Source organism: Nicotiana tabacum, chromosome 15 (assembly GCF_000715075.1).
Source record: "Nicotiana tabacum cultivar K326 chromosome 15, ASM71507v2, whole genome shotgun sequence".
NCBI lineage: Eukaryota > Viridiplantae > Streptophyta > Magnoliopsida > Solanales > Solanaceae > Nicotiana > Nicotiana tabacum.
Window position 1 is genome coordinate 99769153 of NC_134094.1, and position 12913 is coordinate 99782065.

Consider the following 12913-nt stretch of genomic DNA (forward strand, 5'->3'; position numbering starts at 1 on the left):
CTTTCCGGACCCTACGTGAATGCAGGATACTTTGTGCATCGGGCTTGACTTTTTATTTTACCCTTCCTGCGGGACCTCATACCGTGATTGTGCATTGCACCTCACCTTACCTATAGTAATAATCTAAATATATAGTAGATGGTAAATAATTTGTCGTATCAAGACTTTAGTTGGTAGACATTTGTGGCCTGTCATATGTGTTCATCCTCACAAACTAAACATATGAAGCCACAGTTTACCTGGAAACCATCATATGCATCTTTTCCAATTTATCATGTGAGGCCACAGTTTACTAGGAAACTATCATATGCAGCGCATTGCCAACTTAATTACCATATGAAGCCATAGTTTACTCTGAAACTCTCATATGCATATCCTTAACTTATCATATGAAGCTGGACTTTATTTGGAAACTATCATATGCATATGAAATCAACCTTGTTTTGACAGGTACTATAAATTACAGAATGGCTTAGCACATTAAACCCACCTCATTTGCCTCTTCTTAAGCCACTATCTCTTCCCGAAATAATTTTATTTCCGAAGCTATATACACTTGTACACCAAGAACTATGAAAAAGTGCCTTTTATGTATTTCATACTATATATTAGCTTTTTAGTTAGCCTGAACAAATGTTTAAACATAAAATAAACCTTGCCCGGCTTGTTTGTTATTATATTCTCGCTGCCTAATTAGAACGGTATATGCAATCCATCACTTTTCGATGCCAAGATTTGCTCATTGTTTATACTATTACTTAGTACTCTGTAAATGGTAAGTTTTAACCAAGCTGTCATCTCAAGAGTTGAGATCATTTTTGGTCGTTTGCATTAATGCATGCATTGCCAAATTGATCTGCCATCGCAAGAATTGGAGGCCATTTTTGGTCGTATCATTAACGCATCCTTACCAATTTAACCATATGACACATCAACTGCAGCTTCACTAGTCTTAATTACATAATTTTCCTTCCTATTTCTCTATGTCATACTTAAATACAATTTCCAACCAGCCTGTTTTGCTTCTCTTTCAGCCACTACATCCCCAAGAAAACGATGTTGCGCTATATTTTCTTGATTCTTTTGGCAGCACACCCCTTTTGTACAACAAATGGTAACAAAAATATATTTATTTTAGCAGGCCAAAGCAACATGTCCGGCAGAGGAGGGGTAGTAAACAACAAATGGGATGAGTATATTCCACCTGAATGTCAGTCCAATCCATCAATTCTTAGGCTAACAGCTGAACTTCTGTGGGAAGAAGCAAAAGAGCCAATGCATCAAGATATTGATTATTATGCAGTTTGTGGGATTGGTCCTGGCATGTCATTTGCTAATTCAGTCTTGAAAAATGACCCAAAAATAGGTGTGATTGGTTTAGTGCCATGTGCTGTTGGTTCCACAAATATTAGCCAATGGTCTAAGGGATCTTTTAATTACAATCAGATGCTAAATAGAACTGAGACTGCGCTACAAGGTGGTGGGACGGTTCGAGCACTTTTGTGGTATCAAGGAGAAAGTGATACTTTGGAATTTGAGGATGCAAAATTGTATAATTCAAGATTGCTGAAATTCTTCACTGATATGCGCAATGACTTGCATGCACCTTTCCTCCCTATTATTCAGGTAATTTCAATGTTTTCTTTACATTATTAGTGTATACAAGTTATTTTCTCATTTTCAATTTATGTAACATGATTCCAAGTAATACCTAATTTATTGTTAAGTTATCCTCATTACTAATCAAGATAGTAGAATCTTTGGTTTTAGAAGATTCATGGAAATGTTTTCAAAAAGTTGGAAATATTACTCATAGTTTTTATTGGGTAAATACATAGATGATTTCTTGGGAATTAGAACAAGAAATATAGAATAATACAAAAGAAAAAAGAAAAGAACCTAAGTGACTTGTGAATTACATACAAGAGATTCAATTAAGAAAGGAGATTAATAGTGTTTACATCAGATATGATTATATGAACAGGATTTTATTCATATATCAAAAATAAAAAATCATTAAGTTATGAGGCGTTTCTTAGGAAACAAATCGATGAGATTTATTAGATCAAAGCAAACAATATGTTGCAATTAAAATATAGATTAGCTAACAATTAAGAAGTATAAAATTTATGTTTCTTGTTTTTTGCTTAACATTTTCGTACTTGTACCATTTAGAATAGCAATTCAAATGTATACACCGACTACTATTATTGTGTATTATTTGAAGCATAGTCGAGTTTGAACAGCTTTACTTGATCTTTCCCTGTGATTTGGGCTTGCACAGGTGGCATTGGCAACAACACTGGGGCATTATAAGGAAATTATCAGAGAGGCCCAGTTGGGTATTCACCTTAGAAATGTGAAAACAGTTGATGCTAATAGGCTCAAAGTAGGCCCAGATTTTGTGCATCTCAGTACTCCAGCAGAGATCCAGCTTGGACAGATGTTAGCTAATGCCTTTTTGAAGTTTGGTTCACAAAACGAATAGATATTTTGTATCTAACTGCTCTACAGACTACAGTTGGTAATTATGTTTGGAAACTATAATCTAGTCTGTGATAACGACAATTAAAAAGTCATTAAGGTCACTTGCATATTTTTATTTTTAATAATGAGGAGAATTCTTTATTTAATTGGTAATTGTCTAACTTTCATATGAAGAAACAAGAAATCAGTCCAATTTTACGCTAAATGTCATATACTTTTAACGCTCATATTCCAAAATCTTTCTTTATTTACAATAGAGTTAACACTTTTTATCATACAGAGACTATTGGGTTATATAAAAGTCTCACATTAGATAATAACAACAATAACAATAATAACAACAATAATAAATTCAGTGCGATCTTATAAGTGGAATCTGAGAGGATAGTGTGTACACAATCTTACTTCTACCTTGAAAGGTAAGTAATGTTGTTTCCTCTCGGCTCATGTATTAAAATTCTTGAGATTTTGGGTTATACGTTCGAATTCTTTCACATTGTATTAGAGACTCAGAGCCGCCCTTTGGCATATTCTTTTTTAACTTTTTAATCTACATCAAAGTTCACGCGTAGACCCAAAATTGAACTACATGTGCATCAAGATATTCAGTTATATATATAAAAATACTAAGACATCCAAAGGAGTTCGTAGAGATATTGCTCTCAATTTATTATTTTAAATGTTTCAATTTGGATGCACATTGTCACGATCCGCTACATTATCATGTCACGCAGGTGCCATTTGGCATATATATTAATACCATGTGGAAGCTTACATAGGAGGAATGCTAGCATTTATGAGAAGATTCTAGAGAAGTGTGAACATTTTCTTAGGAAGACCCTAGATCCCTATGGATTTGTTAGGAAAGTCCTTGGAATCTTCTAGATTTGTAGAAAGTTCTAGAGAAAGCCCTTATCTTGTAAATATTAAGGAATTGTGTAACAATTAATATTTACATACTAGCCCCTAGGAGACTAGTATATAAAGGGGGTCATTCATTTGTAATTCACCAACCAAGAAAAACAATCAAGTTCTCTCTAATACAAAAGTTTTCTTTGGCAATTCTCCTGTGTTATAACATTCTCTTAGCAATCTTTAGCATAGTAAGGCTGACTTGGCATAGCAAGAACGTGAGCAAGTTGTCCAAGATCGTGAGCGAATTGTCAAGTATCACACGTGTACTTAGTTAAATACTAAGGACGTGACAACATGCACTAAAATGGTAGAGTAAAAGGACCCCATTGAGAGTCAATTCAGGGGCGGAGCATATATGATATATCAGTCGCTATGTGAAACATTTTGTAAATAAAGATCGGCATATGTCAAAACAGCAGGTAGAAGACAGAGATTGTAAGTCCACCTTTCTGAATGAAAACAATGAGGTATTGGACAACCCGAGGTGTGATGGGAGTGTGTATTTCAGAACTAATTTTGTACTCTTTTCAGTTCATTTTATTTGATTTTTTTGATTGTTTTTATATATATTAAGAAATTCATCGTTTAACATTAATTAACAATAAAAATAATTATATTAACTTTAATTTGTACATTTGAAATATAACAAATACTCCTAGACTCTTACTATAAGATTAATTTTGAAAAAAAAAACTAATTCCTTCTTGATATCGGAAAAAAATTAAATATCGTGAATCACAAAAAAAAAAATCAAAAAAATCAATTAAAGTGGACCGGAAGGATAAAAACAATCACATCCACAACCACAGGCAGATGGCCCATCCTCCTGAAACTCAAAATCACCGGCAAAAAACATAGTTTTCCCAATGTCACACCAACGTTAGTCAACAACCCATAACAAGCAAGATGGGTGAGTATCTGTACAATTCTTTTTCCACCCATAACAAGCCTTGACTAATTTGAATTCGTGCAACATAAGTATAGGCGAAGTTAGGATTTGAACCTTATGGGTTCGAGATTATAATCTTTTCTAAGTTACTAGGTTCTAAATTAATAATTTGTACATATTCATTGAATGTTTTAATATAAATACAGAGTTTGAGCAAAAGCTATTGGGTTCGACCGAACCCGCAAATAGCACCGTAGTTCCGCCCCTGAGCATAAGGCCTATTGAAGGAGCAAGCACTCTCTACCCAAAAAAAATTCGTTTTCAGAGCTCAGACATGTGGTTAAGGGTTGATGGATTCTGTTTATCCCACGACAAACTTGAGGTATATCTGCACAATTTTTATCTCTGAAAATGGGTAACTGTACATGCCCATATCCAGCCGTAGGAGACGGCCCAATTGACTATTATTGCATTCACAAAAAGACGTTGCAGGCACAAGTATTAATTGACTTATACACTTCACTTTGAGCTCTTATGTTTTCATGTCTTCCATTTGCTTTCACACCACTACTGACTACACCTATCTTTTTAAGAGCATTACTGATCAAATCATGACTTGAGCACCAGAACATTTTTAGCTTGATGAGTAACTTTCACTCGCACCCTTTTTCAAAAGATCAAAGTCGATCAAGTTTTGAGATGAGTCAAGCTCAGTGACCTACGACTGCGAGTATATTCTTTATTCTTAACACAAAACCTAATGACTAAGTTTTTGTTATTTATTTGCATGGGGCAATACTCATGCATTTTCAGTTTTCGCTCCTATTACTATGAGTATTATATATGTTGCATTATGTAGTGGCCCCAACTACCACACTGATAAGCCAATTCTGACCAGATCAATAACACAGGTGCACGCTCTCCTTTCCGGTTAATGTGACATAATTTTCTTTTTAATTTGTCTAAAAATATTGACACTTTTTCTTTTCTTTTGAACATACTTTTGAATTTGAGAACAATTAACTTTACACTTCTAATTTTACTCTAAATGAGAAAATTTTATAAAAACTCAAATGTTATGGCATATTTAAAGTCAAAATTTCAAAAGTTTTATAACAAAACTAGTTAAATGTAATGACATGTTTAACACATCAAATTTTAATTTTATTTATTTATTTCTTAAATTGTGTATAAATTCAAATTATGTCAAATAAGTTAAAAAGGAGAGGAATAATATTTATAAATGAAACACGTGAATTATGTCATGTTGTTTCGGTTGTTCTCTTCCGTCTATTGGTCTAACCTACTGTTAGCCCCTCGGCTTGATTGATCGAAATATGACATGGGTGTGGCGAGGGATTTACATGATGGACCTCGGCACCGTCCTATGATGACAATGGCATCATGTTGACAAAGCTGTCCGACTTGGGCAGGTGTTGATGGGCATGGACTGTGGCACGACGGCAGGTGGCTAAGGTGTCAAGGCATGACAAAGACCATGGCATTGGCGTGGCCATGGCAAAGCAAAGACAACGGGCATCAAGCTTAGCAAAGGCTGAAAAAACTAAGGTAGTATGTGGCAAGGCAGATGGGCGCGGGCAAGGCGAGCAAGGCAGTGTCATGGGCGAGCTAGACAAACGGCGGCGCCAGACATGCGCGCAAAGGCATGCTGCACGAAGGCTTGTGGCAGACATGCACGCAAAGGCATGCTGCACGAAGGCTTGGCGCGAAGACATGACAAAGTTGGCCTTTTTGGCGCCACAAGTTCAAAGCTGCGCCCGTGTGCCATGCACATGCCGGGCAGTTGGCAGTTCCGATTTTTCAGCAAGTTTGGCTAAGTGGGCTGGTAGGAGTTGTCTTATTTGAATGTTTGAAATTCGAATTCCTTGTCAGTTGGGGATGTCAACTACTAGGTTTTAGATAAGGCAAAGTTCAAAAACGTTTGTCTATACATGGGGGCTAGGCAAACTTGTTAAGGCAGAGAGAGAGAGAGGTGTTGGTTGCCTTAACTCCTTTTTGTAAAGGCTATGATTTTCATGTGCTTATTTGTGGCATGAGTTAAAAGACAAAGTTGGGAAGCGATTCCCGTAAATTCGTGTGTGCCTTGTTTCATTTCTGTTCGCTATCATAATCTAAAGTGGTAGGCCGAAAACGTGAGGGAAAAAGAGAGAAGGTTGAGTCATTGTTTGGTGACTGTCGTGCAGTGTCAATCTGAAAACAATTGACCCTGTAACAACTGGTATCAGAGCAACGTCGGCAAGATCTTGGTATTATTATAGCGGAAAATACAGAACTTCGTGAAAGGCTTCAGAAGTTAGACGTGCTTGTGGGAATTACGGATGGCGCAGTTGATCTGGTGGATATTCTGACGCAGATCCATGGCGTCAACACAAAACTTTAACATGTTCGTGAAACTGTTGATACCCAACTTGTGGAATTGCAGGCTTTCTAGGAAACTGTTGTTGGGCAGTTGGAAAATTTACTAAAGGAGATCGAGGATCTTAAAACGGAACTTCAGATCCTCCGACGGGCTGTTGCAAATGTGCCCCAAGGAGGTGAAGAACATTCCAAAATTAAGATCCCAGAACCAAAGACTTTTGATGGTGTGAGAGGCGCCAAGGAATTGAAAAACTTCTTATGGGACTTGAAGCATTATATCTCGACTGCTCATGTCTCGGAGAAGGACAAATTGACTATGGTGGTGCGTTATTTCAGAGGAGATGCAGTGTTATGGTGGCGTACAAAAAATGCTGACGATGATAGTGCGGGCAGACCCAAGGTAGATACTTGGGAAAAACTTCGTAACGCATTGAGGGAAAAGTAACTGCCTAGCCACTCGTCCTGGGTTGCTAGGGATCACTTGAAGCGGTTAAGACAAACTGGTTCCATTCGGGATTATGTCAAAGATTTTTCATCTTTGTTGCTAGACATCCAAAATATGTCAGATGAGGACAAGTTGCACAATTTCATTTCCGGAATGCAAGGCTGGGCTCAAAATGAAATTCGTAGGCAGAAAGTTAAAGATCTGCCTAGTGCAATTGCGGCAGCGGACGCATTGGTGGATTTTTGCACAGCGAGTCTAACTTCTGATCCTATCTCTTCTTATAAGTCAAAGAAAAAGGAGAAGGGTAAGGATTGGAAGAAGGACAATCAGAAGCAGGATGGAAATGATAAGGGCAAGGGTAAGATGAATGCTTCTTCGTCAAAAGCAAACAAGCCAACGGGTGGTGAAAAGGTTTGCTGGACATGTCAAAGACCCGGACATCAGGCACGAAACTGTCCAAATCAAGGAAAGATCTCTGCTCTTCGTGCTGAAGAGGAGAAACAAGGAAAGGGACAGGAAGTTGCTGCCTATGTGAATCTGTTGCGGATGCTGAACACTTTGGCTTGTGTGACTATGGCGGATGATGATGAAAATTCTGCCAAGGAAGAAGTTACATATGTGAAAGCTACGGGTGATGATTTGGATGATGCTTATTCCACTTTGTTGTATGTGGATCTGAAAATCGGAAACAAGAGTGTCGTGACAATGGTTGATACCGGAGCCACGCACACTTTTGTTGCCTCCAGAATTGTTCAAGAATATGGGCTGCAAGTGACAAAGTGTCCGACAAAGATGAAGGCTATGAACTCAAAGGCGCAACCCGGTTATGGGGTGGTGCTAGATGTCCCGATGATTTTGGGCCATTGGTCCGAAAAATTCAACATGACTGTTGTGCCATTGGATGACTTCAATGTGTTGTTGGGAATTGATTTTCTGAAAAAGAAAAAAGTCACTCCAATTCCTCATTTGGATGGACTTATGTTCATGGGGGAGTCAAGCCCCGACTTTGTGAAAGGTATTATGCCCTACGAGGTTAATAATGAGAATGCTGGGATTGCCGCTTTGATTTCTGCCATTGCATTTGAGAAAGGCTTGAAGAGGGGCGAGGAGACATACCTTGTTTCACTCGTTGAAGTCAAGCCAGATGTGCATATTGAGGTCCCGGATTGTGTTGCAAATTTGCTAAAGGAATTCAAAGATGTGATGCCTCCAGAATTGCCAAGGGAGTTACCACAAAGGAGGGAGATTGATTATAGGATTGAACTTATTTCTGGTTTATTGCTGCCTGCGCAGCCTCCTTACCGCATGTTGCCTATGGAATTGACGGAACTAAGGAAGCAATTGTTTGAGTTGCTTGATGCTAGGTTGATTCAACCATCGAAGGCTCCATACGGTGCTCCTATTTTGTTCCATAAAAAATAGGATGGTATGTTGCGGATGTGTGTTGACTATAGAGCGCTGAATAAGGTGACTGTCAAAAACAAGTACCCGGTCCCTTTGATTCAAGATCTGCTGGACAGGCTTTCTAAGGCTAGTTATTTTACTAAGTTAGACCTAGGTTCAGGCTATTAGCAGGTTAGGATAGCCGAGGGAGATGCCCCTAAGTCTACTTGTGTAACTAGATATGGTAGCTTTGAATTTCTTGTAATGCCGTTTGGGCTAACCAATGCCCCAACAACTTTCTGTAATTTAATGAACAATGTTCTTTACGAGTATCTTGATGACTTTGTAGCCGTTTACTTAGACGACATAGTCATTTATAGCCGGACCCTTGAAGATCATTTGGCTCACTTAAGGAAGGTGCTGGAAAGACTTAGAGTATATCAGCTCTATGTCAAGATGGAAAAGTGTGAATTTGCAAGTCGCGAGATAAAGTTTCTAGGTCATTTGGTTAGTGAAAACCAAGTGCGGATGGATCCAAAGAAGGTGAAAGCAATTATTGATTGGCAAGCACCAAGCGGGATAAAGGAACTTAGATCATTTTTGAGCTTGGCAAATTACTACCGGAAGTACATTGCAGGCTACTCAAAAAGGGATGCTCCTTTGACGGACTTGCTGAAAAAGAATGTCAAATGGGTTTGGTCAGATTCATGCGACAAGGCTTTTAATGCATTGAAGAAAGCTATTGCATCCAAACCAATCTTGAAGCTGCCAGATTTTGATTTGCCATTTAAAGTACATACGGATGCTTCAGATTATGCTGTTGGCGGTGTGCTGGTCCAGGAGGATCATCCGATTACATTTGAAAGCAGAAAGCTAAACGCTGCGGAGCAACGTTATTCTGCACATGAAAAGGAGATGGTTGCAGTAATCCATTACCTTTAAGTTTAGAGAGTCTACTTCCTGGGAACAAAGTTCGTGGTGCGGACGGACAATGTGGCTAATACATACTTCAAGACTCAGCAAAAATTGAGTCCGAAGCAGGCCCGGTGGCAAGAGTTCTTGGCTGAATATGACTTTGTTTGGGTGCACAAACCTGGAAAACAAAATCAGTTTGCCGATGCACTTAGTCGCAAAGAGGTATTTACTGCAACTTATATGCTTACTCGAATTGAATCTGACTTTCTAGATACAATCAAGCTATGTGTTGCAAATGATCCATTGTATGTAAAGTTGATGGATCAAGTAAAAGATGGGACAGTTAAACGATATTGGATCGAGGACTATCTGCTGCACTTCAAAGGGAGGAGAATTGTGGTTCCTCAAGGTGCTGGATTGCGTCGTTCTCTTCTAAAGGAGACGCATGATACTCCTTATGCTGGTCATCCGGGTGTTGAAAGGATGTTGGCATTGCTGTCTCGGAATTATTTTTGGCCGAAAATGGAAGATGAAGTTGAGGCCTATATGAAAACTTGCCTCGTTTTCAACTTGACAAGACTGAACAGAAGAAGGAAGCTGGTTTGCTACAACCTCTACCAATTCCGGAGTGTCCGTAGGCTTCTGTTTCCATGGACTTCATCAGCGGGCTTCCTAAAGTTGATGGCAAAGCATCAATTATGGTTGTGGTGGACAGGTTCTCAAAGTATGGGATTTTCATTGTTGCTCCAACTGTTTGCTCTTCTGAAGTAGCTGCTGAATTATTCTACAAGCATGTTGTGAAACATTTTGGGGTGCCAAGGGATATTGTGAGTGGTCGGGATGCGAGATTAACAGGTCGGTTTTGGACCGATGTGTTCAAATTCTTGGGGACTGATTTGAAATTCTCTACAGCGAATCACCCACAAACCGACGGATAGACCGAACGTATCAATCATCTGCTTGAAGAGTACTTGAGGCATTATGTGACTATAATCAGAGGAATTGGGTTGAGCTACTAGACAGTGCGCAGTTTTGTTACAACTTGCACAGGTCTTCGGCAACTGAAATGAGCCCTTTTGAGATAGTGTTGGGAAGACAGTCTGATACACCGTTGGAAGTCGCTCAGATGAAATCAGGAGGCAAGTGTCCTGCTGCTTATAGATATGCTCGTGACAAGCATGAATTGCTAGCTGAGGTGCGAGACAACTTGAGGAAAGCGGCTAAGAGGATGAAAACGAATGTTGACAGACATAGACGGCCTTTGGAATTCAAAGTTGGTGACAAAGTGCTGCTGAAACTTACTCCACAGATTTGGAAGAAAATCAGTAGCAAGACGCGCTATCGTGGGATGATTCCAAAGTATGACGGCCCATTTGAAGTTGTGAAAAAAGTGGGTGAAGTAGCTTACCGGTTGAATCTGTCGGAACGCCTCAAAATTCAGCCCACTTTCCATGTGAGTTTCCTGAAACAGTTTCATGAAGATGCTGAGGATGCGACAAGGGCGGTGCCAAAGCGTGCTCCTCTAGTTGAACGCAAGCAATTTGAGGATATTGAGAAGATTTTGGATCACCGGACGCTGGGTCAAAGCAAAAAGAACAGACAGACAGAGTTTCTCGTTCAATGGACAGGAAAGCAGGAATGTGATGCAACTTGGGAAAAAGGACCGTCTCTATGGAAATTTCAGGATCAAATCAAGGTGTACTTGGATTCTGCCTCGTTGAGGGCCACGAGCTCATCTGGTGGGGGAAGTTTGTTAGCCCCTCGGCTTGATTAATCGAAATATGACATGGGTGTGGCGGGGGATTTACATGATGAACCTCGGCACTGCCCTATGATGACAATGGCATCACGTTGACAAAGCTGTTCGACTTGGGCAGGTGTTGATGGGCATGGACTATGGCACGACGGCATGTGGCTAAGGTGTCAAGGCATGACAAAGACCATGGCATTGGCGTGGCTATGTCAAAGCAAAGACAACGGGTAGCAAGCTTAGCAAAGCGATGGGCGAGGGCAAGGCGAGCAAGGCAGTGTCATGGGCGAGCTATAGAAACGGCGGTGTCAGACATGCGCGCAAAGGCATGCTGCACGAAGGCTTGTGGCAGACATGCGTGCAAAGGCATGCTGCACGAAGGCTTGGCGCGAAGACATGATAGAGTTGGCCTTTTTGGCTCCACAAGTTCAAAGCTGCGCCCGTGTGCCATGCACATGCCGGGCAGTTGGCAGTTTTTGGCAGTTCCGATTTTTCAGCAAGTTTGGCTAAGTGGGCTGGTGGGAGTTGTCTTATTTGAATGTTTGAAATTCGAATTCCTTATCAGTTGGGATGTCAACTACTAGATTTTAGATAAGGCAAAGTTCAAAAACGTTTGTCTATATATGGGGGCTAGGCAAACTTGTTAAGGCAGAGAGAGAGAGAGAGAGAGAGAGAGAGAGAGAGAGAGAGAGAGAGAGAGAGAGAGGTGTTGGCTGCCTTAACTCCTTTTTGTAAAGGTTGTAATTTTCATGTGCTTCTTTGTGGCACGAGTTAAAAGACAAAGTAAGGAAGCGATTCCTGTAAATTCGTGTGTGCCTTGTTTCATTTCTGTTTGCTATCATAATCTAAAGTGGTAGGCCGAAAACGTGAGGGAAAAAGAGAGAAGACTGAGTCATTGTTTGGTGATTGCCGTGCAGTGTCAATCTAAAAAAAAAATGACCCTGTAACACCTACCAGCCCACAAACGCATGTAATGGACGACTTTGAGATGTAAATTTTTTATTAAATTAAATATAAGTATATCCAAGTACAACTCATGAACAACTCACACTGGAAAATTATTTATTATTATATAATAGCTTAAAGAGTACATATATACAAAGCAATCCCATTAAGAAACCGAGAAAAGCTAATACTTTCCAAAATTGTGAAATACAAATATATATCCCGGGAAGCACGAGTGTAATTCTGCACATCACTTTTGTTAACACACGTTAACATCCAACAACAACCTCTTGACTCGAACACGTTAACATCCAAATGGGTAGAATTTGTTTCAAAAAGATCGTAAGCTTTTCAACGAAAATAATGGGGGCATTCCGAGAATCGAACTCGAGACCTCTCGCACCCAAAGCGAGAATCATACCACTAGACCAAATGCCCTCCGATGAGTGTTTGCCTGCATCGCATTTAATTAACTACTTCATTTTATTGAAATTCTTTGTAACTTCGAACCTCATCTTGCAGTCAGAGGTTCGCCAAAGACGTTATTGGATACTAATGGAATTCTAACGTTACTATTAAGCTAAATATCTAGTATTATGGCCTATAGCATCGGGGTAGATTGGGAGAAATGGAACAAAAGAATGACTCGTCCTAGGAAAATTAAACAACTCTAAGCTTACGCCTTCGTAGCTTCTTTTGGCATTTTAACATGGATTTCTATCATGCACAACGATGACAGGTACTCTAATTCATAGGGGTACAACGGCAGATATCCCATGAGAATAATCTCTTATATAAAGTTCTA

General features: G+C 39.5%; 2 protein-coding genes and 1 non-coding gene across 4 annotated transcripts; 2 read left to right on the top strand and 1 right to left on the bottom strand.

Annotated features, from left to right (window-relative positions):
* Positions 1 to 316: 316 nt before the first annotated feature.
* LOC107781610 (putative carbohydrate esterase At4g34215) lies at positions 317 to 2613 on the top strand. 2 transcript variants are annotated; one of them, XM_016602347.2, is made up of 3 exons: positions 317 to 450; positions 1142 to 1626; positions 2285 to 2613. In XM_016602347.2, exons 1-3 carry the CDS (start codon positions 390 to 392, stop codon positions 2486 to 2488), a joined length of 750 nt encoding a protein of 249 aa, XP_016457833.1. In that variant the 5' UTR covers positions 317 to 389; the 3' UTR covers positions 2489 to 2613. The 2 variants fall into 2 exon arrangements, with proteins under 2 accessions (XP_016457833.1, XP_016457832.1); XM_016602346.2 differs by lacking the exon at positions 317 to 450 and having other exon boundaries at positions 488 to 1626.
* Positions 2614 to 7229: 4616 nt separating this feature from the next.
* LOC142169758 (uncharacterized) lies at positions 7230 to 8537 on the top strand. The gene has a single exon (XM_075231665.1). It carries the CDS (start codon positions 7230 to 7232, stop codon positions 8535 to 8537), a length of 1308 nt encoding a protein of 435 aa, XP_075087766.1.
* Positions 8538 to 12474: 3937 nt separating this feature from the next.
* TRNAP-UGG (transfer RNA proline (anticodon UGG)) lies at positions 12475 to 12546 on the bottom strand. Its single transcript has one exon. It is a non-coding gene; the product is annotated as a tRNA-Pro (tRNA).
* Positions 12547 to 12913: the final 367 nt, after the last annotated feature.

Bases quoted from the DNA above. Each gene is read 5' to 3' on its own strand.
- LOC107781610 (XM_016602346.2), top strand. From the start codon at position 1,057: ATGTTGCGCTATATTTTCTTGATTCTTTTGGCAGCACACCCCTTTTGT. The intron at 1,627-2,284 runs GTAATTTCAATG...GGGCTTGCACAG, and splicing joins CTTTCCTCCCTATTATTCAG to GTGGCATTGGCAACAACACT.
- LOC142169758 (XM_075231665.1), top strand. From the start codon at position 7,230: ATGTCAGATGAGGACAAGTTGCACAATTTCATTTCCGGAATGCAAGGC.